At 41.2% G+C, this 24,844-nt stretch overlaps 1 protein-coding gene across 2 annotated transcripts in view; it reads right to left on the bottom strand.

Annotated features, from left to right (window-relative positions):
* aatf (apoptosis antagonizing transcription factor) overlaps window positions 1-24,844 on the bottom strand; it is a 115,402-nt gene that overhangs the window by 86,516 nt on the left and 4,042 nt on the right. For both annotated transcript variants that reach the window (XM_038814268.1, XM_038814267.1), the window contains exons 2-4: window positions 16,254-16,436; window positions 14,718-15,041; window positions 10,556-10,693 (exon numbers count right to left, since the gene is read on the bottom strand). In XM_038814268.1, the coding sequence (XP_038670196.1) occupies window positions 10,556-10,693; window positions 14,718-15,041; window positions 16,254-16,436 (645 nt within the window). The remainder of the gene's footprint in view (window positions 1-10,555; window positions 10,694-14,717; window positions 15,042-16,253; window positions 16,437-24,844) is intronic.

Raw genomic sequence — 24,844 nt, 5'->3', positions numbered from 1 at the left:
TGGCAGCGCCATCATAATTAGTGATTGCAACAAACCAAGCACATTTCAAACTAATGTTTATATTAAATTTCAGCAAATGAATATTCAATTTGGGGTTGGGGGACATGAGAACAGTAGTGTAGGAACTACATCGGAGGTGACAGATTTCACACTAATTTTCTCTAATAATGGGATTTAGGATATTACCATGGTCATTTTTATAGTGTATATGGACTGCAGAAGTCCACCAGCATTCAAAAAGGTAATTATTGAACACTTTATATTGATTAAAGAATGACCTGGAACCAGCCCTCTGGTTGAATCTACACTAGCAGCTTCAAAATAACAGTTTCAAATTTAACTCATTTCACATATCAAATCCATTTTCTGTTCTGCCCATAACCAGCTGCTGCCTTCACTTGAATTTAATTATATTCATGGATAAGATAAAATAAATAGAAAATAAATTCTGCTGTTAAACTATCCCTTTGCAGATTTGACATCGTCAGCCAGGAAGGTTACTTAGCACTAACATAACATCAAGGGCGGGTTTAGCACAGAGGGCTAAACAGCTGGCTTGTAATGCAGAACAATGCAGACTAAGGCAGGCCAGCAGCACGGTTCAATTCCCGTACCAGCCTCCCCGAACAGGCGTTGGGATGTGGCGACTAGGGGCTTTTCACAGTAACTTCATTGAGGCCTACTTCTGACAACAAGCGATTATTATTATTACATGCATGGTGCATCAAATATAGCATTCATTTGCATCAGCCTCAAATGTATTATGCTCCTCCTCTCAACCTGGAAGCAAGCAGATACACAAATTATGAAGAAGAGCAACTGCAGGTGAGGGTGTAAACATTTCAAGTTTCATTAAGTAATCGTGATCTTTGGGTTTACAGTCATATTAAATCAAATATTGGAAATAATCATAATTAGAGAGATAGGTTAGGAATACAAAAACATTTTTACAGTACAAGAGTTATTTTGTGATGGTAACGTTTGAACTCGGTCATTTAATTTACCGTAGATTGTGGCATTTAAGACATCTTCATTCTTTTGACTCATGCTTTTGCATATACTTGGCATAAGTCAACCCCCTTTTTTGACCAAGAAAGGCCATACTCACATGAATAGTCAACCTCAATTTTTCACCCATTGATGGATATTTTTCTTACTGTTACCTTACAACTGGGTACAAGGGATGAAGGGCGATACAGACTTTCGCGAAGATGTGCAGAAGGTAAAAGATAGCCCGCAGCGGCAATTCATTTTTACACTTGTTTGCTTTTTTTTTAAAAAGGAACTTTGGGGCTTCAGACATCAACTTATACAGCGTCATCCACAGTAGTCAGACATTAGAATTGATAAAATTATGTATTTTAAAGAAACATTTATGAAAATGTTACATGAACTCTGATGACTCAGTGGGACTGCTCCATCAATCTAACAGCTGTGCAGACATGAAGCTGCCATGTTCAATTCCCAGTCTGAGCAAATCGCAGCCAGGAAAATAGGAGTCTCAAAACATCTTGGCACAACTGGACTGAGATAGAGAGAGAAAAGAAATCAGCCAGGATTCTGTGCATTAGAGGACCTGTGTCACTGCTATAATGCGCATGGATAGATGTTAGGTTAAGACAGGATCAGTCTCCATTAGAACACCGTCATCTGTTCATTGTTTAGGCTCATACAAAGACAGCACTTGACTTGAGGTAGCAGAGCATCACCACCATCCCTGGACCCAAATACCAGAGAGTCAGCACACGAGCAGAGCACGGGTGAAATTTGGAGAGGAGAACTAGCCACGATACCAAACATTTTTGGGGTCTGAGCAATAATAACACTAAAAAATAGTTTACACCACAGACAAACAGATCAAAACACAACGCGTAAAGAATAAATTCTTTTATTATATCAGTGTACATCAGAGAAACAGAAAAGCACTATTTTTGTCCCAAGTCATCTACATTGCCATTTCTAAGTCAACGCTGATGAGCTTTCATGCATTGATGCAAAAATTGTAGTGTAACTTGGGAGATGGTCCCCAAGTAGCTAGAATAGTAAACTCAAGCAATACGAGATTTCATCCAGGAAACCATGTCAAAGAATTTGAGTTTACACCAGATGCAACATGACCACTGCCTGGGTTGGAGTTAGAAATACCAAGTAGACCCACACAAAAACATTATTTTCATTACAGCAAGAAAGCCAACATCCATGCATCTTCTCTTACATTTAAAATTAGCAATCTGGGTTGAATAGCTCCACAGTCATCTCCACAGTCATCTCCACAGTCATCTCCACAGTCATCTCCACAGTCATCTCCACAGTCATCCAAGAGCATACGTGCAGACCTTCAATGCTGGCCTCAGTGCACCCATTCCACCACCTTAAGGCATTCACTGCCTCTAACACTGCTGCACTGTGACTGCAGTTTTTATATCTACCATCTACAAGTTATACTGCAACAATGCACCAAGCCTTCTTTGACAGCACCTTGCAAATCTATGGTCTCGACTGCCAACTGGAACAAGGGTAGTAGGCCCAAGGGAACTCCATAATCTGCAAGTCCCCCCCCCCCCCCCCCCCCCCAGGTAGAGCCTGGCTTGGAAATAGATCATTCCTTCATCATTACTGGGTCAATATCCTGAAACTTCCATCCTAGCAACACAGAGTACCTAAACCACACAGACTGCAGCGATTCAAGGTGGCAGCTCACCATATTTACACGAACAATTAGGGATGGGCAATAAGTGCTGGCCTTGCCAGCAACATACACATCCAATGAAACAAATAAAAAACGCAACACGCAGTTTACTCAGATCAGTATAATTACAGTCAAAATCATAGGATAATTAACAGTTTCAGACATTACAAAAATTGTCTATCTCCAGTTATGGTGTGATTCTATAAACTCCAAAGCATCTACATTTTTCCACTCTAATTTGAGAGGCTGGAATTATTCATGAGAACCGTAATCTGGAGGAGTTTACAGTATTCAGGGACACCTTTTGCCAGAGGTAAATCTGAAAGGGCCAGGATAATATCTCCAAATTTACAATAATTGATTGAATAACTTGTGTAAAGCTCCTCTCAGTTTAATTTGTGCACCACAGCATTAAACAATTTTTGTGCCTATATAACTGTCCAGCTGATCAAAACATTTTTGGATTTATTTAGATCTATTCTGAATGCACATGTACTGTATAGAAATACGAAACCAGCTTTAATAGCAAAACACAATTTGAAAAATGAGACATTAAGATGTATAGAAAGGCATTATAGGTGGCCCCAGGTGTAAAACAGGGCATTTTACAGCATGTCAAATGATACTGTTGCAGAAATGGCTTTTCATATCACCATTTGGCAATTTAGTCACTAAGCTGTCAATTATGCAGCAACAGTTTACCTCACAATACACATTCAGTTGCAGTGCATGCTGTTTTTATTATTGGACACAGTTGACTAATTTGACGAGTCAAAGCACCAACTGCTTATTCTGCCATACCTCTGTAATGATATTGCATTCCTGGCCGGTAATGAAACATGGCACTTTCCACAGCTTGTAATGTAGCTCATTAAATAAGTTAACAACATGTATTTTACAAATAAGGTCAAATAATTATTATGCAGTTTGACCCTTCCAATCACCTTCATTCAACACAATATGCACATCACTCAAAATACCAAGTTTCGAAAGTCTTACTTTTACCTTTAACCAATATATCATAAAATTGAAACTCAGAAGCAGTGCTCTGCTTCATCATTGGGGTTGAGGCAGGCAGGTCGCAGTTAACTTAAAAGGAATTGGCAAATATTGAATAAAATAATCTACCAAAAATAGTATTTAATGTGCAAGCAATAGACAATGTGGTTTACAAGAGCATTCAGAACCTTTCAAAGATTAGCGCGTGCTTAGGTAGGTTACTGATTAGACAGTCCGTTTAATGCTTTAGAATAATCAAGGCACATCAGGTCCATGCCAGCGCTTGGTCCACTGCAACTTTCCTCTCAAGTGCCAATCCAATTTTCTTTTGAGGCTAAATTTAACATGGCTCCAGCGGGTGGGCTTCCCATAGGGAGAGCACGCAATAAAGAGGGGGGGGCATAAAACGAGGAGGGTGCCCACCCCACCACCTTCCTGCTCACCCCAAGTTCACCCCCATATTACGAGAGTGGGCAGGTGTTGAAATCCGCCCACCATATTTAAATGAATTACGGGTCAATAGGCTTGTTGCCAAATTCATCAGCTTCATATTATGCAGTCCATCATCTCCGCCTCCACCACCCTCACATGCTGCAAGTTCTAGGTTAACAATTCCTCTGCTGCAAGCCTCAAATCTATGTCCTCTAGGGGCAGCATGGCAGCACAGTGGTTAGCATTGCTGCCTACAGCACGGAGGACCCGGGTTCGAATCCCGGCCCTGGGCCACTGTCCGTGTGGAGTTTGCACATTCTCCCCGTGTCTGCATGTGTTTCACCCCCACAACCCAAAAGATGTGCAGGGTAGGTGGATTGGCCCTGCTAAATTACCCCTTAATTGGAAAAAATAATTGGGAACTCTAAATTTATTTTTAAAAAATCTATGTCCTCTAGTCCTTGTACCATCAGGCCTTTTCTTTGGATACATTGTATAAACCCATCAACACCATCTTGTACACCTCCACCAAATGTCCCCACAATCTTCTTTGGTCCAAGGAAAACAACCCCATCTTCTCCAACCTAACCTTGCAGCTAAAATCCCTCATCCCTGAATTAATTCTGGTCAACGTGCTCTCAAGGATTCTCACATATGCCTTGGTGTGGCTACCAGAACTGGACACAATCCTCTAGTTAAAGCCTAACCAGCGTTCATACAGTTTCAGCATGACTTCCCCACTTTTGTCTTCAATACCTTTATTCATGAAGCCCAATATCCCATATGTTTTGCCAGTTACTCTCTCGATATGTCCTGCTACCTTCAAAGATATATGCACATGAACCCCCAGGTCCCTCTTGTTTCTGCAGACTTCTTAGAATGGAGCGATCTAGTTGCTATTGACTCTTATCTCATCTGCCAAAATGCAGCACCTCGCTTCTCTGTATTAAATTTCACCAGCCATGTCTGTCTGTCCATTCTGTTAGCCCATGTCCTATTGCAGTCAACTGGCATCATCCTAACTGGAACACCATTCTCTGTCTACCATCCTCCAGTCTGGAAAACAACGAATTAACAACTGTTTTCTGGCCTTAAGCCAAATTTTTAGCTGAGCTGACACAGACCCTGCTAATCCATGAGCCTCCACCTTTTTGTTTTACTTTGTCAAATATTTTCTTAATATTCATATACACAACATCCATTATTCCCTTTGGTCACCTTCTTTGATACTTCAGCAAAAATTCAAATTGATTAGTAGCGTACAATCTGCCATTTACCGATATGTGCTGGCTGTCCTTAATTAACTCAAACCACCCGACCTGCTGATTTGCTCCATTATAGTTTCTAATATCTTACTCACCCCTCTTTCTCTTCATGTACTGTTCTCACTGTTTGAGGGTTGCTAATTACAGGGATGAGAGTGGCCAAAGACAAAAAAGCCTGAATTTTTTTGTCACAAGAGATCATGCAATTTAGCACTTTTTATGATCTGTAGTGAAATGCAAATACTTCTAGGCTGTTTCAAATGGACGAAATTATTAGACTTCAAGTGGGAAAAGCTAGAAGCAGAGGACACAATCTCAGACTAAAGGGACGATCCTTTAAACAGAGATGAGGAGGAAATTCTTCAGCCAGGGGGTGGTAAATCTGTGGAACTCTTTGCCACAGAAGGCTGTGGAGGCCAAATCACTGAGTATCTTTAAAACAGAGATAGATAGGTTCTTGATTAATAAGGAGATCAAGGGTTATGGGAAGAAGGCAGGAGAATGGGGATGAGAAAAATATCTGCCATGACTGAATGGTGGAGCAGACCCGATGGGCCAAGTGGCCTAATTCTGCTCCTATGTCTTATGGTCTTATATGCAAAACCATTGGTTTTGTCTTTGTTTAACACCAATACCATCAAAGCAGTGGACCAACGTGTTTGAAAAAAAACACCATTAGTGACCTCAGGATTTCAACATTCAATGCAGTTAGCACATGCAGGGTAAAGTCCATACCAACAGAAGATGACCTGTCTGGATTATATACACATGTGAAACAAAGCAAAGGGCTATAGGAGTGCTGCGCAAACTATTTTCTAATATGACCTTAATTTAACTCACCACTCTGTTCCCAAAGAGTACTGGGGGTGGACAACAAAGGCTCGTCTTGCCCCCAATGCCCATAATCGAATGAATTAATATATATACACAAAAAAAGTATTTGAAAATCAACAACCACAAAAATCAGCAAAGACAAAACATCAATAAAACAGCGTAGCAAAATTGAGTATAAATGTATAATACATCATATAAATATGAACACCTGTGTTTTGTAGTCGTAGTTTTCAGCCAAACTCCCAATATTCTATGGTAACTGAATATTCAGTGATTCCACCCCTCACATCCGCAGCCTTCCCCCACACATTCACTCGTGCCCTCCCTCCAAACCCCCATTCACTCACTCATGCCTTCCCTCCCCACCCACTCACCCACCCCTCCTTCTCCAACCTTACCTCCATCTGGATTTCTCCACCTTGCTGTGGCAGTGGGGTGGGAACTACGGCAGTAGGCCAGCAGTGAGGAAACTGAAAGAGTCTAAGGCCTGTAAGACTAAGAGGAAGAGCAGGCAGGGAGAAGTTGCTGAACACAGAGGGACTGGTGGTCTGAAGTGCATTTGTTTCAACTCGAGAAGTGTAAGAGCTTGGATTAGTACTTGGAAATGTGATGATGTTGCTATTAGCGACTTGGTTGAGGGAGGGGCAGGTTTGGCAGCTAAACGTTCCATGATGCCATGATTTATGCTTCAAACGGGATAGAGGGGAATGTAAAAGGGGTGGTGGAGTTGCTTTACTGTTTAAGGAGAACATCACAGCTGTACTGAGGGCGGACGTCGTGGAGAGCTCATGCAATGAGCCAATATAGGTAGAGCTCAGGATTAGGAAGGGTGCAATCACAATGTTGGGGTTTAAAACAGGCCTCCCAACAGCCAGAGAGAGGAGCAGATATGTAGACAGATTTTGGAAAGATGTAAAAGCAACAGGGTTGGCGTGATGGATGATTTTAACTTCCCCATGTTGACTGGGACTCACTTGCATGCTAGAGGCTTAGATGGAGCAGAATTTGTAAACAGCATCCAGGACAGTTTCTTGAAACAATATGTAAATATGTAACTAGGGAAGGGGCTGCACTGGTATTGGGTAATGAGCTCAGTCAGGTGATCAAAGTTTCAGTAGCGGAGAATTTCAGGAATAGTGGCCATAATTCCTCAAGTTTTAAGGTACTCATGGATAAGAGTAACCCTCAGGTGAAGGTGATAAAATGGGGGAAGGCTAATAGGAACAGCTTTAGGCAGGTACGGAAGAATTTAGATTGCGGGCACCTGTTTGAGAGCAAATCAACATCTGACATGTGGGAGTCTTTCAAATATCAGTTGATTAGAATTCTGTCTACAATTCCCACTGCCTCGGAAAGGCAGCCAGCACAATTAAGGACCCCATGCACCCCGGACATACTCTCTTCCACCTTCTTCCATCAGGAAAAAGATACAAAAGTTTGAGGTCAGGTACGAACCGACTCAAGAACAGCTTCTTCCCTGCTGTCATCAGACTTTTGAATGGACCTACCTCGTATTAAGTTGATTTGTTCTCTACACCTTAGCTATGACTGTAATATTGCATTCTGTAGTCTCTCCTTCCTGCCCTATGTACGATATACGTTGTCTGCATAGCATGCAAGAAACAATACTTTTTACTGTATACTAATACATGTGACAATAATAAATCAAATCAAAAAAAAGAATTCAGGACTGGCATGTTCCTGGGAAGATACTAACAAGTTTCGGGAACCTTGAATAACGAGGGATATTCTGAGCCAAGTCAAAAAGAAAAAAGGAAGCAATCATAAGGTCTAGAAGGCTGAAAACAGGCAAAACCCTTGAAGAATATAAAGAAAGTAAGCAGGAACTTAAGCAAGGAGTTTGGAGAGCTAAATGGGGTCATAAAAAGTCCTTGGCAAACAGGATTAAGAAGAATCCTACGGCATTTTATATGTATGTAAAGAGCAGGCGGGTAGCCAGAGAAAGGGTTGGCCCATCAAGGACAGAGGAGGGAATCTATGCGTGGAGCCAGAGGAAATGGGTACAGTACGATACGAGTACATAGCATCAGTATTCAACAAAGAGAAGGACTTGGTGGATGAGGAGTTTAGCGAAGGGTGTGTCGATATCGAAAAGGAGGCGGTGTTGGGCGTCTGAAAAAGCATTGAGGTAGATAAATCCCCTGGGCCTGAGGCATCTACCCCAGAATACTGAAGGAGGAGATGGAGGAAATTGCTGGAGCCTTGACGGAAATCTTTGTATCCTCTATGGCTACAGGTAAGGTCCCAGAGGACTGGAGAGTAGCCAATGTTGTTCATTTGTTTAAGGAGGATAGTAGGGATAATCCAGGAAATCATAGGCCAATGAGCATTATGTCAGTGGCAGGGAAATTATGGGAAAAGATTCTTAGGGACAGGATTTACTCACATTTGGAAACAAATGGGACTTATTAGCGATAAGCAGCATGGTTTTGTGAAGGGGAGGTCGTGTCTCACTAACTTGATTGGGTTTTGTGAGGAAGTGATGAAAATGATTGAAAAAGGAATCAAAAAAGAATTCAGGACTGGCATGTTCCTGGGAAGATACTGACAAGTTTCGGGAACCTTGGATAACGAGGGATATTCTGAGCCAAGTCAAAAAGTCAACAAGTGGATTTTGTCTACATGGACTTCAGTAAAGCCTTTGACAGACTGGTACAAAAGATGAAGTCACACGGGATCAGAAGTGAACTGGCAAGATGGATACAGAACTGGCTCGGTCGTGGAAGACAGAGGGTAGCAGTGGAAGGGTGCTTTTGTGAATGGAAGGCTGTGACTAGTGGTGTTCCGCAGAGATCGGTGCTGGGACCTTTGTTATTCGTAATATATATTAGTAAGTTTGCAGATGACAAAGATTGGTGGAGTTGCAGATAGTGAAGAGGATTATCAGAGGATACAGATCAGTTGGAGACTTGGGCGGAGGAATGGCAGTTGGAGTTTAGTCCGGACAAATGTGAGGTAATGCATTTTGAAAGGTCTAATGTAGGTGGGAATTATACAGTAAATGGCAGAACCCTTAGGAGTATTGACAGGCAGAGAGATCTGGGTGTACAGGTCCACAGATCATAAAGTGGCAACGCAGGCGGAGAAGGTAGTCAAAAAGGCGCAAGGCAAAAAAACTAAAAAAAAAAATACAAAGAAGGCATACGGCATGCTTGCCTTCATCAGTCTGGGCACTGAATATAATAATTGCCATGTCATGCTGCAGCTGTACAGAACCCTAGTTAGGCCACAGATGGAATACTGCGTACAATTCTGGTCGCCACACTACCAGAAGGATGTGGATCCGTTGGAGAGGGTACAGAAGTGGTTTACCAGGATGTTGCCTGGTCTCATAGAATTATAGAATTTACAGTGCAGAAGGAGGCCATTTGGTCTGTAAGGCATTAGCTATTCGGAGAGGTTGGATAATTCCGATTGTTTGCACTGGAACGACGGAGGTTGAGGGGTGATCTGATAAGAGGTTTACAAAATTATGACATGGACAGAGTGGACACTTTTTCCCATGGTTGAAAAGTCAATTACCATGGGACATGCATTTAATGTGCGAGGGAGAAAGTTTAGAGGAGATGGGCTTTTTTTTTTTTACATAGAGGGTGGTGAGTCCCTGGAACACGCTGCCGGGGGAGGTGGTGGAAGCAGATTCGATAGCGGTGTTTAAGATGTATCTTGTCGAATACATGAAAAGGATGGGAAGAGAGTGATATGGGCGCCAGAATTGCAGAAGGTTTTAGTTTTGACAGACATCATGATTGGCACAGGCTTGGAGGGTTGAAGGGCCTGTTCCTGTGCTGGACTGTTCCACGTTGCGTGGACGTGGGGCAGATGGAATGTAAAACCAGCTATAATGATGTTTCATAAAAGGGATAAAAAAGGGAAACATTTTTAAAAATACATTCAAAGTCTTAACTTTTATGAAACATTGATGTGAGAGAGAAGTGGTTGCCAGAGCCCAAATTTCAGGCCCTGGATCCCAATCCCCAGGCCTCAGCCTGTCGCACACACCAACTCTCAAAATCCAGGTCATGGCACCTCCCCCCACTAGCCCAAGATTCTAACACCCCCCAGGCCATGGTTCAACTTCCTCTCCCTGTCTATGAACAGTGATTCCAGTAGAGGAGATAGCACCAGGAAGAAGGCACAACGCAGGAAGACACTCAGGAAAACATGGATGAAATGAGGCAAGCTCCAAAAAAAAAACTCCAGAAGCCCCCCATCCTCCCCCAAAGTCAGAAACAAAATCAGTGTCAACAAGTAATGAAAATCTCTGCCTGGGAGTAACCAGACATGAAAGTGATCAATATAAATCACAACTTACTGTCCTTCAAAGCGGTTGCAAAATCTGCCCCACCTTCCTTCTTGAAAGTAGGTAAGCAGTCTGGCTGTGGAAGCTGATTGGCAGTCACAAGAGCTTTCTGCATTTGGATTCGTCCTTCAAGTATTTGATCCCATAATGCTTTAAAACAGAGGATGCAGATTATTTTAGTTCCTTCTAATTCAGTATGGTTGCCCTGTTGATATTTAAACAATAAACGGATGTATACAAAGCTAATCACAATTATGGAGAAATTTTAAAAATAAATTTAGAGTACCCAATTCATTTTTTCCAATTAAGGGGCAATTTAGAGTGGCCAATCCACCTAGCTTGCACATTTTTGGTTTGTGGGGGCGAAACCCACGCAAACACGGGGAGAATGTGCAAACTCCACACGGACAGTGACCCAGAGCCGGGATCGAATCTGGGACCTCGGCGCCGTGAGGCCGCAGTGCTAACCCACTGCGCCACCGTGCTGCCCATGGAGAAAGAAAATTGATCAAGCAATGAGACAATTGTTGTCTTCGATTCCAAACTGCAGTATGCCTGCAAGTTGTGACCCAATTTATTTTGTGTTCCACACAGCCCAGCAAGGTTACTGGTAACTTTAGTAACACGGGCTATAAATCTGCTAATACCTTAGTCTCTACTATCTCAGGTTGCACTCTTTCTCCCAGCCTAAATTGGAGTGACTCAGCACAACAAATTGCAATTTGAGCGAGGCACCCAATTGTTTAGCCAGGGAAAAATTGGCTTAATTCCCTGGCCCAAGACGAATTAGTGGCAAGCCCAGCAACATGAGCTAACATCTGGGGAATTAATGTTGACAGCAATTAGAAATCCATTTCAGTACAGTGCCTTCGACAGGGGATTTCGAACCTCTGAACAGGGCAAACAACTGTGTGTCTCCTTAACCCAGCACAGTCTAAAACAGGAAGTGTCCGAATAGTTAGTTTGATGCAAAGATACATACAGAAAGAAAAATGGGGAAAAAAGATGGGATTAAAAGAAGGAAAATCAGATGATTTTGCATTAGTAATATATACGTGCATGGACTTAGTTTTTAATATATTAGTAGTCTCATGTTTAATTGTGGGATGGAAAGCCATGTGTTATTTCTCTGCTAATGTGTTGATATGTCTACTTACGGTGACAAAGTATAATTACGGTTACGTAAACTAAGTGAGAGCTTGTACAAAAGGTTGAAAGTCTCTAAATATATTAGCTTTGGTATTTTGCATTCATGAAGAACTTTTAGACTTTCTGAAGGGAGAGCTACAAAGAAATTCAGCTCCGACACTGAAAATGACAAGTAGCATACGTTGGATATACTGGGCTGGATTTTCCACTGTCAAGGCAGGTAGCTCGAGTAGGGAAATTTGCCAACACAGCAGAAGGCAGGGGGAGATTGAGTTGGGCCTGCCAAACCCAGAAGCATCCCCTAGGCAGTCTAGGGGGTGGGCGAATGCTGAGGCAGGTTGATCAGAAGGTCCATCTCAGTTCTCTTGGACTTCTTCGCTCAGTAGCCCTCAACCCTTACACCCCCTCACCCCACCCCAGTCACCCCATTTACACCCCCACAGCTGCTCACATAGTATCCGCATTGGGAAAGCCTCAGGATCCATGTGGAGGTGAAAAAAACCAAACTTCAAAAACAGCTTTCACTCATATTTACTTGATTATAAAATAAAATAAATCCCATTCTTGAAACAATTCAAATCTTTTAAATCTAAAGTGGTTAATCTCATATTTTTAAAAACTTCTATTCAAATCACATAAAGAGAGTTACTCCTTTAATATCCCTTTGAACTGTCAAACTGTGAACTCAATCACCAGTTTAGATAATTTCAGCTTTGAAACTCAGCCAAGTAGTCACAACAATAGTCCTTGGCTAAATGTCAATGCAGACCTCGAATGAAATTGCACAACCAGACAATATTTTTTTCTGACCTGCAACAGGTGGTCTGTCAATCAATGCAAAAACTCATGAATAGTTTATTTTTCATGTTTAAAGAGGGAGGGATTTAAAAATGTTCCAGATCATGAGTGTTTATACCTATTTCATAAATTTGTGACTTCTACACTACAGGTTAGGAACATTGTTAGGTACCCAATTCATTCTTTTCCAATTAAGGGACAATTTAGCCTGGTCAATCCACCAACCCAGCACATCTTTGGGTTGTGGGGGCGAAATCCACGCAAACACGGGGAGAATGTGCAAACTCCACACGGACAGTGACCATTAGGGACATTGTCAAAGCCAAAATGGGATCTGTTTGAACTCAGCACTAAGTTCAAATGGTCCTGCTGAGTTTGTGTTTCCCTCCGGTGCGAATCACACCCTGCTCTCTTCAAACAGCTGGTAAATATTGGATCGGTGTACAGGTGTAGGCATGTGCCCCATGAAGGACTACAAATCTACTTACTATGAAGCAAACATTGGGCTTATAGAAGTCAATTTAAACATGGTTGATGTTAAGTAAATACTGAGTAGGTTCATTAATTGGCAGATTGCAGAAATCCTGTCTCTAAAACTTGGCATTTCTGCCCTATTCCTTCATCTCCCTCCCCCCCCCCCGGATAAATTCTAGCACAGAAGGTACAATGTCGATACACAGGAAGTTTACATTAGCAAGTATAATGATCCTACTTCAACAGAGAGTAAGAGACACTGCTAAGAATAGCCCAGCAGGGGGAAAGGCTATTCTCTGTTGGTCATCAAGCAGAGTGAGGGTGGGACAGGTTCTCTGGTCAAAGAGATGGGACCAGTAGAAATTTAAAGATATTGGAAGGTGTGGCCAAGAGGAGGTGGTTCTGGAGTGCATCGTGCTGCTGGAAGTTAGTTTGATAATTCTCAAAAGATTGAGGGAAACAACTTGTAAATGGACACTGGACATGATGACTCAGTAAAGCAGGGAGAAGTGAGCCTGTTGGAAGCTTGGAGTAACTTTGGACTAGTTCTTATAAAGACCACAATTCTATAGAGAGCATGGTGGTATCCAAACACGGCAGGGGTATTTTTCGTGGCGTTCGGAAGTTGAGAGAATTTCTTTTCCGTAGGTTAAGCATCAGTTGCCTACAAAGTAATGTTTAGTCACTGCTGATTTTTATTTGTAAAAGTCTTAGAATGTGAAATCATGTGGGATCCTTTAAAAGAGGAATTCAAATTCCTTTGTCATAGGTATCAGTATGTATTAAGATCATTGTCAATGGAAGTTTAGAATAATTGTATATTCATAGCCTGCAGCAGATATGCCATTTTGGTTCCGCTAGAGGCAATTCCTACTTAAAAGTAGAAAACTGCATCATTAAAAGAAAGCCAACCTGTCAAAACAGGAATTCCTTTTAGGTTCAACGCAAGCCTCAGGATTCCGTTACATTCTAATACTACATAAACTGCATCAGAAAACATGGCCACACATTGTAGGGCTTTTTTGTGGCTGGGTGAGAGAAAGAGGTGATGAGAGAACAAGTTTAAAGTTATGAATCAATAGAACAATTCAAATGCACTCGCATTTGAAAAGAAAAACTAGTCTCTTGGGTCGGAAAGTTACGAAAAATATACATCCCCAGGAAGCTTGGATTCAATTTTCATGGTTGCTCCGAATATATTGTCCCCGCTCATAACACCATTACACTTTGAAGCCTCCTTAAAGAATATTCTTTTTTTTTTTAATTTAGAGTGCCCAATTCATTTTTTCCAATTAAGGGCAATTTAGCATGGCCAATCCACCTACCCTGCACATCTTTGGGTTGTTGGGGGGCAAAACCCACACAAACACGGGGAGATTGTGCAAACTCCACACGGACAGGGATCCAGGGCTGGGATCTAACCTGGGACCTCGGCACTATGAGGCAGCAGTGCTAACCCACTGCACCACTGTGCTGCCCACTTAAAGAATATACATAATTGAAGATTAGCAGAATCAATTCTGCCAGGAAGAAAAAAACTCCCATCAACTGATCATATAATGAAATTGGTTATGACACAGATCAATTCAAACATTCTTCTACCAGGTGAAGGATGTGGCGAGTGACAAATAGCTGACAAGAGACCAAGGAAAGGAAAATTATGCTTCTTTACTTTACCAAACATATATTTCTTCAATAATCACAAGACCACAATAACCACATTAGTGTTTCCCCAGTACTGCTGATAATTTACCTATTTGGTTTTTTACTGATTGCCCCTTCGCCACTTCTGCAGCGACTTTTTCCTTGGAGAACCTCATTACTGTGACATTGTCTTTCTCCAGATCATCTTGATTTCTGTCATCATCTTGATCTTCCTCCTCCTCGTCTTCTAATTCACTACTATCGTCACTTTCTCCAATATCATCCATGCCTTCTGTAAATTTCTCAAAATCCTTGATTTTCTGGAAGTCAAAATTGCATTCTTTCATCGTATTACACAAAGGCTCTACGCCAGTCTCCTCTTCCTCATCGTCTTCAGTGCTTTCCAAATCCTCAGTTTTCTCTTCCGCTTCATCTAATAATTACAAACACAAAATATTAAAAATTTTAAACTGATTTCTTAAGATTTCATGCTTTCGCCTTCTTGCCTAGGAAAATTTACATAACTCAAACATCCTTTCAATGTGTACACAAAATGTTTCTATAAAATAATTCACAACTCCCCATCTAATTGCTTATACTGCATGACCTCCTTTGAATTTCCTTCTTTGTAAGACTTTGTTAAAACTGTAGATGAAATAATATTCCTCAACATTTTAGGCTGGCAGCACTCAGATTAATTTGTAATCAGCTATACAAATTGAAACCATAAAATTAACCAGCTGGTCCAATTTGGTAGGAATGTTGCTGCTAAGTTAGGTTGCTATGAGGTACATGCATATTTTCAAGATGTAGGCTTACATGAAGGGAACTCATCGTCACAGACACCATCAAATGTTCAAAGCAAACAGTGCAAACATTGATAAATAGCTATATGAGCTGCATAATACACAAGGTGAAATTCAAGGAGATTCAATGTCCTCTCTTGAAATAGTATTTTTTATTATTTCCACGAGCAAGATACACTGGACAACTTCCAAAAGGCAAAGTCATGCGCTGTACAGCCTTGTGAGCAGCAAATATTTCATAAATATTCACAGGAACAGCTTCTGCTCATCTCTATTTAAAAAGTGACTTGAAGTCAATTACAAGGTACTTGAGACCAACAACCATTAAAATAATTTATATTTAATTGTCGGCTGCTTACTTTGTCAAGTGAATTCTACTCTCACTGCGGTTATATTTAAAGCCCATACTATCCCCAGTTGTTACATACCATGTTAATTACGCAACATTTATTTGTGCGTAATCCAAACATAGCCCATTAAAATTAGAACACCACATTTTAGAAATCAATCTACAGAAGCTAAAAACAAATGGAAATCTGCACATAAATGGTCACTGAATATTTTGCCTGAATTCCTAACAACGGATGAACATTATTGTATTTTTGCCAATGTAGTTTCAAGCAATAAGACTTTTAAAAAAGTTTTTGTTCTCTCATATTAAAGTTAGAAAACGGAGAAAGGCATAACTTTGTGACATCAATAAATCACTTGCCCACCCATAAGGGTGCAACAGTATAAATCATATCAACTTTACAGCTATTATTAGATCAGAATCCCAAAGATACATGGCATTATGAGAACTGCTTGAAACTATGACAGTGCACAAGCATATCACCTACCTGAGGAGCCAGGCAAAGAATGCTCCCCACCTTCTTCCCGCAATGCCTTTCGAGAGGTTGTTTGCCCAGCATATCTCTTGTCTGTATCAGACAGCAAAACTGAAGCATGTTTCCGCAGTTTACTGTCAAATGTCCAGTCATCCACACCCTCATCAAATCTGTCAATGACTTTGGCAATAGTTGCTGCAAAGCAAAGGGAAAACGTTAGCCCTGGCATGCATTTGGTTTTAAGAGTAAGACAAAGTAGTTCTAGCTCAGATACAAACAACTCAATCCATGACAATAAATGCTGTAAGGTTGTCTTATTATATAATTGTTAAGGATGAAATTTTCCTTAATTGACATACGTGACAGTTATTATTGACTTCTAGTGATTACTACTTCTAGTGATTAAAGGTTTTCTGCCACCTTGCTAGGACTGACATTTACAGAGTTGATGGCTGTGTGGGGCTGCAGTCGTGTGTTGCTTCAATCGGCAGACTGATTCTCCATCAATATCTGACCATAGGACAGCTTGTTTCAGCACTATGTCTGACACTCCAGCCAAATTAAGGGAAGAGCTGGTTTAGAGCTACACTAAAATAAACCTTCACAGTACCCTAGACACAGTCAATAATTTCCAAAAAATACTATATCAGTTTTTTAAAAAGTTTTTTTGTGAATTGGTATGTGGTACAATGTAATTACTACAGTCAAAGCTCCACAAACAGCTCATAAAATCTGCAACTCAACTCATTCCTTTTTTCACCATTTTTTTAAATTTGCTGTGCTGACATATTAGAATTACAGCTGCCCAAAATGTGTTAAAATGGATTTTGTCATCCCGGTCCTGAATCACGGTGTGGAGTTTGCACAATCTCCCGATGTCTGCTGTGGGTTTCACCCCCGCAACCCAAAGATGTGCAGGGTAGGTGGATTGGCCATGCTAAATTGGCCCTTAATTGGAAAAAAATAATTAGGTACTCTAAATTTATATTTTTTTAAAATGGATTTTGTCAGCATTGTCAATGGCTAAATCCCAAATGGATATATTGTGATTCTCAGAACAGGTTGCGGCAGACTGTAGCGTAACACAATAAGTCCACATCAGCGGACCAGCAATAGCTTTCTATGATGCGCCTCATGTTTAGGTGTGTGGAACTCCTGTAAACAGCCCCACCTAGTTCAGAGGTGCAATTTAGCAACATGGAGAACCAGTGAGTCACCTGGGGATAATTAACCAGAGTTTGTTTCAGGAGCTGGGGTTCAAACAAGCAAATTTAAATGTGGTGGAAAGTAACCAATGTATGCAAAACGTTTTAATACATATATAATTTTAGTATGTTTAAAATGCTTCTAACCTAATTTTTCAGCATGATATGGTTAACTGTTATGCATGGAATCACAAGCCTGTTTAAAACTACTTCACATACTTGCGCTTCTTTTAGTTTCAAGGCCCTACTTCTTAAGATACTTGCATTGTTTGAGCAAAATGCTTATCGTCAATTTTTAACAAAGTCCCTTCATTCACAACATCCTAGAATCATTAAACTTTTCTGTACAGCAGGGGTATATGAAGTGGCCAATACTACTAATAATAACAATCTTTATTATTGTCACAAATAGGCTTACATGAATACTGCAATGAAGTTACTGTGAAAATCCCCTAGTTGCCACACTCTCGGTGCCTGTTCAGGTACACAAAGGGAGAATTCAGAATGTCTAATTCACTAGCAAGCACGTCTTTCGGGACTTGTGGGAGGAAACCCACGCAGACATGGGGAGAACGTGCAGACTCCGCATAGACAGCCAACCAAGCGGGAATCGAACCCGGGACCCTGGCGCTGTAAACCAACAGAGCTAACCACCGTGCTACCGTGCCGCCCATATCTAGCATATACATATTATACAGCGTACTGCATAATTGACCACAGATGTGGTAACTGTAAGGCAGTCGATCACCTCCGTGAAACTAGTACAATTTTGTAATTTTATCTCAAATTCAGTAACAAAACTATTATTGCTGAAACAAAAAAGACATGCTGTCAAAGATTTTTGCCGGTTAGTCATCATGACATTTTGCAAGAATACCAAAACAAAGGGACAACAATTTATACTACCCAAGAAGAGAATGCTGTTGGCTGGCAAGTGGACTCGATGATTCGGTCTCGTTTGCAGACAGAAAAGCTTGTCCATGCTTGCACCTTTTCCAACTTAATAAAAGCTTGTGGGACAGCCATTCCCTTTCCCCACAGCAATGCCTTGACCAGAGTCAATCTGCCAGTCTGAATCTGAACAAAAACTTGGCAGTTAACTGCCCCCTTGGTGCATTGTCAATGGAATGCCTCTACCAATCAGAGTCAACAGGCCAACCAACCAGCATTCTCCTCTCATGCAAAATAAATTACTGTGTCCTTTACAAATCGGTATTCTTGAAAACCACCCTGAAAGTGCAAGACAATAAGCTTTGTCTGCATATCTCTTTTTTCAGCAATATTGAAGTTCTGTACTAACAAATGAATAGAACTATTAGTTGACATTTCCATAGCATTTGATCATAGGTCATCACCAAACTGTATGCAGCATATTAGTATCAAAATAATCTTTTGATTTTAAAGTAGCATTAAAATTATGAAGCCTTAAGATAATTAGCTTTAAAAATTGTTGCGAGAAGAAATTTTTAAAATAGTGAAAGGTTTCAAAAGCTGAAGCAGAAAGAACAAAATTGAACTAGAAAAGCTGTGAATGCAAATGCAGGGAGCTGTTCCTTATTCTATTGGTTATTTTGTACTGTTTCTCGAGTCTCCAAAATGAAGCAAGAGACATATATTAGACCACAAAACACACCCCGACTATCCCATCTTCCCTCCAGTGTGTATATGTATCACCAACAGGAAACAGATCAAGGTGAAGTAACATATGGAAAACACTTAATGCCAAGCTGTTAAATATGAAAATGTGAGAAACTGACAAGCACAGGTGAAAATGAGTTGCGATTAGAATTAATTTAATACTCAAAAGGCTTGCAATTAAATATTGTGTTTATGGAAGAATAAAAATTCCATTTATTACATTTTGTCAGCATTATTGTTAGCACAGAGGGCACTTTAGTGACTCCCATCTCTTTATTGAAAGTGCCTTCCAAATCCCTCTAGAGAATTTGGTCCACCATCATGAAAATCACATTAGTGGAAATTACAGTTAGGAATTATGACCTGGCACAGCCCCAATTGCCCTATATTTTCATAATGTATTGAAGCTAGTTTAATTTTTAGCTCTGTGATTCACTGGAACTGTAAATATTATAAAATAAATGCAAATACGCCGCTTTAATACCAAGCAGATATAGACTTCCCACTTTAACATTTTTTTTCAGACTTAATTGGGAAAGGCTGTGAAGCAAGATGATACTTCAGATTGTCAGTGATTCACAGAGCTCAGTGCACAAAAAGCTGAAAGTTCTGGCCCATCTGAAAGTTAGTTTTTCCAGAACCTTGGCTGACACTCCAATGCTGAAAAAGAGAGTGTAACATTGGGTGTCGTTTCTCAATGGGACATTGAACCAAGGTAACAACTATCCTTTCAAGTGGAAATGAGCTATGTCCTGGCACAACTTGAAGAAAAACCGGCATCCTGTATCATTACTTATCCTCAATCAACACAACTAAGACTGCTTAGGTTTTCTCATTGCTGTTTGGGTGACTTTAGTTTGCTGAATGTTTCCTCATACCATAATAGTGATTATATTAGAAGTAATTCACAGACTGGAAGCACTCTGGGCATCCCAAAGCCATAACAGCATTACACACGTGCAAGTATTTATTTTCCATTTTTCAGAAGGGCATAGGGAAAAGCCCCAAAGCTGAACTTCATGCAAACAAAAAAAACGGTTTTAAAAATTATTTCATGGGATGTGGGTGTCACTTGCAAGGCCAACATTTACTGCCCATCCGTACAAATTAACAGCATGCACCTCCACATTTATAAATATAAAATCAGGAAACCATTTTGTTGAATGTACATTAAAACAATTATGTGATTTCACATCTCTGGTAGGCTTTAGCTGCAAACAATCCATTTACAAGTCTAGCATTGGTACCACAATATAGTTCCAACTTCTGTTCAGAAAACCACACAAGATTAAGTCAACTTCAGGTCAACTGATGGAGAAGCTAGAATGAAATGAAAAATGAAAATCGCTTATTGTCACAAGTAGACTTCAAATGAAGTTACTGTGAAAAGCCTCTAGTCGCCACATTCCGGCGCCTGCTCGGGGAAGCTGGTACGGGAAGATGCGAGAAGGCTGAAGGAAAAATTGTTTAATTCTAATCAAAACGAAAAGAAAGACTTATGTTTATAAAGCGCTTTTCACAGCCACCTAATGACTCATGGGGTTTTGCCTTCAATTAGGTACTTTTGGAAGTGTAGTCACCATTGTAATGTAGGAAATGCAGCAGCCAATTTACACAGCAAGCTCTCACAAACAGCAATGTGCTAATGACCACATTGTGTTTTTTTGTGATGTTGAGGCCTGGTCACCTGGAATAAACTCCTGCTCTTCTTCAAAATAGTGCCATGGGGCCTTTGTATAGCCAAGCAGGTAACATCTGAACAGTGAGATAGGATAGAACTTCAAAAGGATACAGCCAAGTTGGTGTGAATGGGTAGACAAGCTGCAGATAAAGTTTAATGCAGAGAAATGTGGAGTCATTTTGGTATGAAGAGACGCAATATAAAGTAAAACGGTCCAACTCTAAAGTGAGCCCAGGAGCAGAGGGACCTGGTGTATCATCTGCAGAAATCATTGAAGGTGGTAGGGCAAGTTGAGAAAGTGGTTAATGAACCATGCAAGATCCTGGGATTTATAAATAGGGGAATCAAGTACAAAAAGTAAGGAAGCTGTGATAAACCTGTGCGAAATATTGGTTTTGGATTCAATTGGTATATTAATTTTTAATAAATCTGTATTGTCACAAGTAGGATTACATTAACACACTGCAATGAAGTTACTGTCAAAAGCCCCTTGTTTTCAGTTCTGTGCAACACACTTTAGGGAAGATGTGAGACATTAGAGATGGTGCAGAAAAGATTCATGAGAGTCAGTCCAAGGATGAGGAACTTCAGTTCTATGGATGGATTAGAGAAGCAGTGGCTGTTCTCCTGAAAGAGAGAAGGTTCAGAGGAGATTTGATAGGGCCAAATAGAACTGTGAGGAACCTGGACATAGGTGGATGGGGAAATCTGTTGCCATGGTGGAAGGATTGAGAACCAGAGGGCACAGATTTAAGGTAATGGCGGAAGAAGCAATGGTAACATGAGGAAAAGCTTTGCTACTCAGCGAGGTTTTTAGGTCTATGTATTTACATTGCCCTATGTATTTTATGTTTGCCCTATGCATTTTCTTTTCATGTACGGAATGATCAGTCTGAGCTGTTCGCAGAACAATACTTTTCACTATATCTCGGTACATGCACCAACAAACAAATCCAAATTTCCAAAAAGCACTGCCTGAGAATCTGCTGCACACAGATTCAATCAAGGCATTCAAGAGGGAATTGGATTATCTGAAAAGGAAAAAGTGCGGGACTATAGGGAGAAGGGGGAAGAAGTGACACAGAATGAGCTACTCTTTCAGAGTCAGCACAGACACAATGAACCGAATTGCCACTTTGTGTTGTAATCATTCTATGATGTGTCATCTGAATGACAGCATCTCTGGTAATGCAGCTCTCCCTACTTCTGAACTGGAGCGTCTGCCCAGATTTTAGTACTCAAGACCTGGAAAAAGACTTAAACCCAGTACCTTGTGGCTCTGAGGGAAGAGTGCTACCTGCTGAGCCACAGGTGATACAACTTGTAACTATATGGCACCATTAATGTAATTAAATGTCCCAAGATACATCACAGCAGAGTTATAAAGCATCATTGGACACCAAGCCAAATATTAGGGCAGATGGCCAAGAGCATGGTGAAAGAGGTAAGCTCGAAGGAGTGTCTTAAAGGAAGAGAGAGATAAAGGAGCCCAGAGAGGTTTAGAGAGAGAATTCCAGAACCTGAAGGCATGACCATTAATGGTGAGCAATTAAAACTGTGGATGCTCAAGATGTCAGAAATAAAGTGCAGATATCTCAGAGGGTCATGGTGATGGAGGAGATAGGAATTGGCCATGGAGCTGATGTAGATTAGTTAGCGCAGGATATAGAACATAGAACAGTACAGCACAGAACAGGCCCTTCGGCCCTCGATGTTGTGCCGAGCCATGATCACCCTACTCAAACCCACGTATCCACCCTATACCCGTAACCCAACAACTCCCCCCTTAACCTTACTTTTTAGGACACTACGGGCAATTGAGCATGGCCAATCCACCTAACCTGCACATCTTTGGACTGTGGGAGGAAACCGGAGCACCCGGAGGAAACCCACGCACACACGGGGAGAACGTGCAGACTCCGCACAGACAATGACCCAGCGGGGAATCGAACCCGGCACCCTGGCGCTGTGAAGCAACAGTGCTAACCACTGTGCTACCTATGATGGGTTAATGGTACTTGCGTCAGTCAGGACACTGGCAACAAAATTTACATGATGCCAAGGGGGAGAAAAGACATTTTTATATAGAATTATTAACAGTTAGGATGTCCCAAAATGCTTTCCCACCAATATGTTTTTGGATATAGAGTCAGTGCTGACTCTATGGGCAGCAGGGTAGCATAAGTGGATAGACCCGTGGCTTCACAGCGTCAGGGTCCCAGGTCCGATTCCCTGCTGGGTCACTGTCTGTGCGGAGTCTGCACGTTCTCCCCGTGTTTGCGCGGGTTTCCTCCGGGAGCTACGGCTTCCTCCCACAGTCCAAAGACATGCAGGTTAGGTGGATTGGCCATGATAAATTGCCCTTAGTGACCAAAAAGGTTAGGAGGGGTTACTGGATTACAGGGATAGGGTGGAAGTGAGGGCTTAAGTGGGGTGGTGCAGACTCGATGGACCAAATGGCCTCCTTCAGCACTGTATGTTCTATGTTCTAGATGCAAATGTGGCACGGTGGTGCAGTGGTTAGCTCTGCTGCCTCACTGCACTGTGAACCCGGGTTCAATCGCGGTCCTGGATCACTGTCCACGTGGAGTTTGCACATTCTTCCCGTGTCTGTGTGGGTCTCACCTCAAACAGATGTGCAAGGTAGGTGAATTGGCCACACTAAATTGCAAATTGGAAAAAAAATAACTGGGTACTCAAATTTTTTTTAAAATAGATGCAAATGCAGCAGCCAATTTGTGCACTGCAGGGCTCTACAGGCAGCATTGAGAATAACCCTTTTTGGTTATATCAGGTGAAAGTTAAGTGTTGGATCCAAGGATGGTTCCCATACTCTCCTTTGAAAAACGGGAGATGTTTTTATATTCACGTGAACCAAGAAATAGTCATAGCTTAATTGGACTTGAGGCTGTTTTTGTTAGAGAGAAGGTTAAGAGGTGACTTAATTGAGGCATACAAGATGATCAGAGGATTAGATAGGGTGGACAGTGAGCGCCTTTTTCCTCAGATGGTGATGTCTAGCATGAGGGGACATAGCTTTAAATTGAGGGGAGATAGATATTGGACAGAGGTAGGTACTTTACTCAGAGAGTAGCAAGGGTGTGGAATGCCCTGCCTGCAACAGTAGTGGACTCGCCAACATTAAGGGCATTTAAATTGTCATTGGGTAAACATATGGATGATAAGGGAATAATGTAGATGGGCTTTAGAGTGGTTTCACAGGTCAGCGCAACATCAAGGGTCGATGGGCCTGATCCTGTGCTGTAATGCTCTTATTCAAAATACTGGTACCTCTAATGATACAGCACTGAAATCTCAAACATAAGTTAAGTATTCAAATAGATTTAAAAGATAATGAGAGAAATTGCGCTCGTGTTTACAGTCCAGTTTAACAAAACAGATGAGGGATAATCAAGAGTCACAATCTCAAATGACACAAGAACTGAAATAGTTTTTGCTTGCCTAAAGGGTATTTTCCATATTTGTTCCTTTAATTGGTCCATGTCTTTTTTTGTAGTGCCATTTTACTTGCATAGCAAGGTTAAATTAGCACCGCGATTCCCAGAGCAGAAACTGGAAACTATGTTGTCACGCCACTTGGAAACAAAATCTATTAGGGGTGGGGGGGATTAATGAATTATTAGTTGAAGTGTAAAGGTGAGCTGGATGAACCCGGAGTCTTCCACCAGCAACTGTTGCTACATTACAAAACATTTGGGTTAAATCCATTTAAACTCGATTTAAATGATTTGAAAGGCTACCAGCTTCAGGATTTTATTCGTTGTCTCTTTATGTGGCTCAGTGTGTTTCTACAAAGTGCTATGTGACTTGTTTTTAAACCATTCTAAAGACACAAATCCAAATTGTTTTTGTAATCACGTAAATTCAGTCGGGTGGGAGGATGCTAGTGGGGTAGGCATAAAAGACGGTCAAAGGTCAGTTGGGCCAAATGGATCTGTTTGCATGATAAAGAACAAAGAGAATTACAGCACAGGATCAGGCCCTTCGGCCCTCCCAGCCTGCGCTGATCCAGATCCTTTATCTAAACCTGTCGCCTATTTTCCAAGGATCTACTTCCC

This window comes from Scyliorhinus canicula, chromosome 12 (assembly GCF_902713615.1).
Source record: "Scyliorhinus canicula chromosome 12, sScyCan1.1, whole genome shotgun sequence".
In the NCBI taxonomy this organism is placed as follows: Eukaryota; Metazoa; Chordata; class Chondrichthyes; order Carcharhiniformes; family Scyliorhinidae; genus Scyliorhinus; species Scyliorhinus canicula.
Note: the sequence above shows the minus strand (reverse complement) of the source record. Positions and strands in the feature narration are given on the sequence as shown.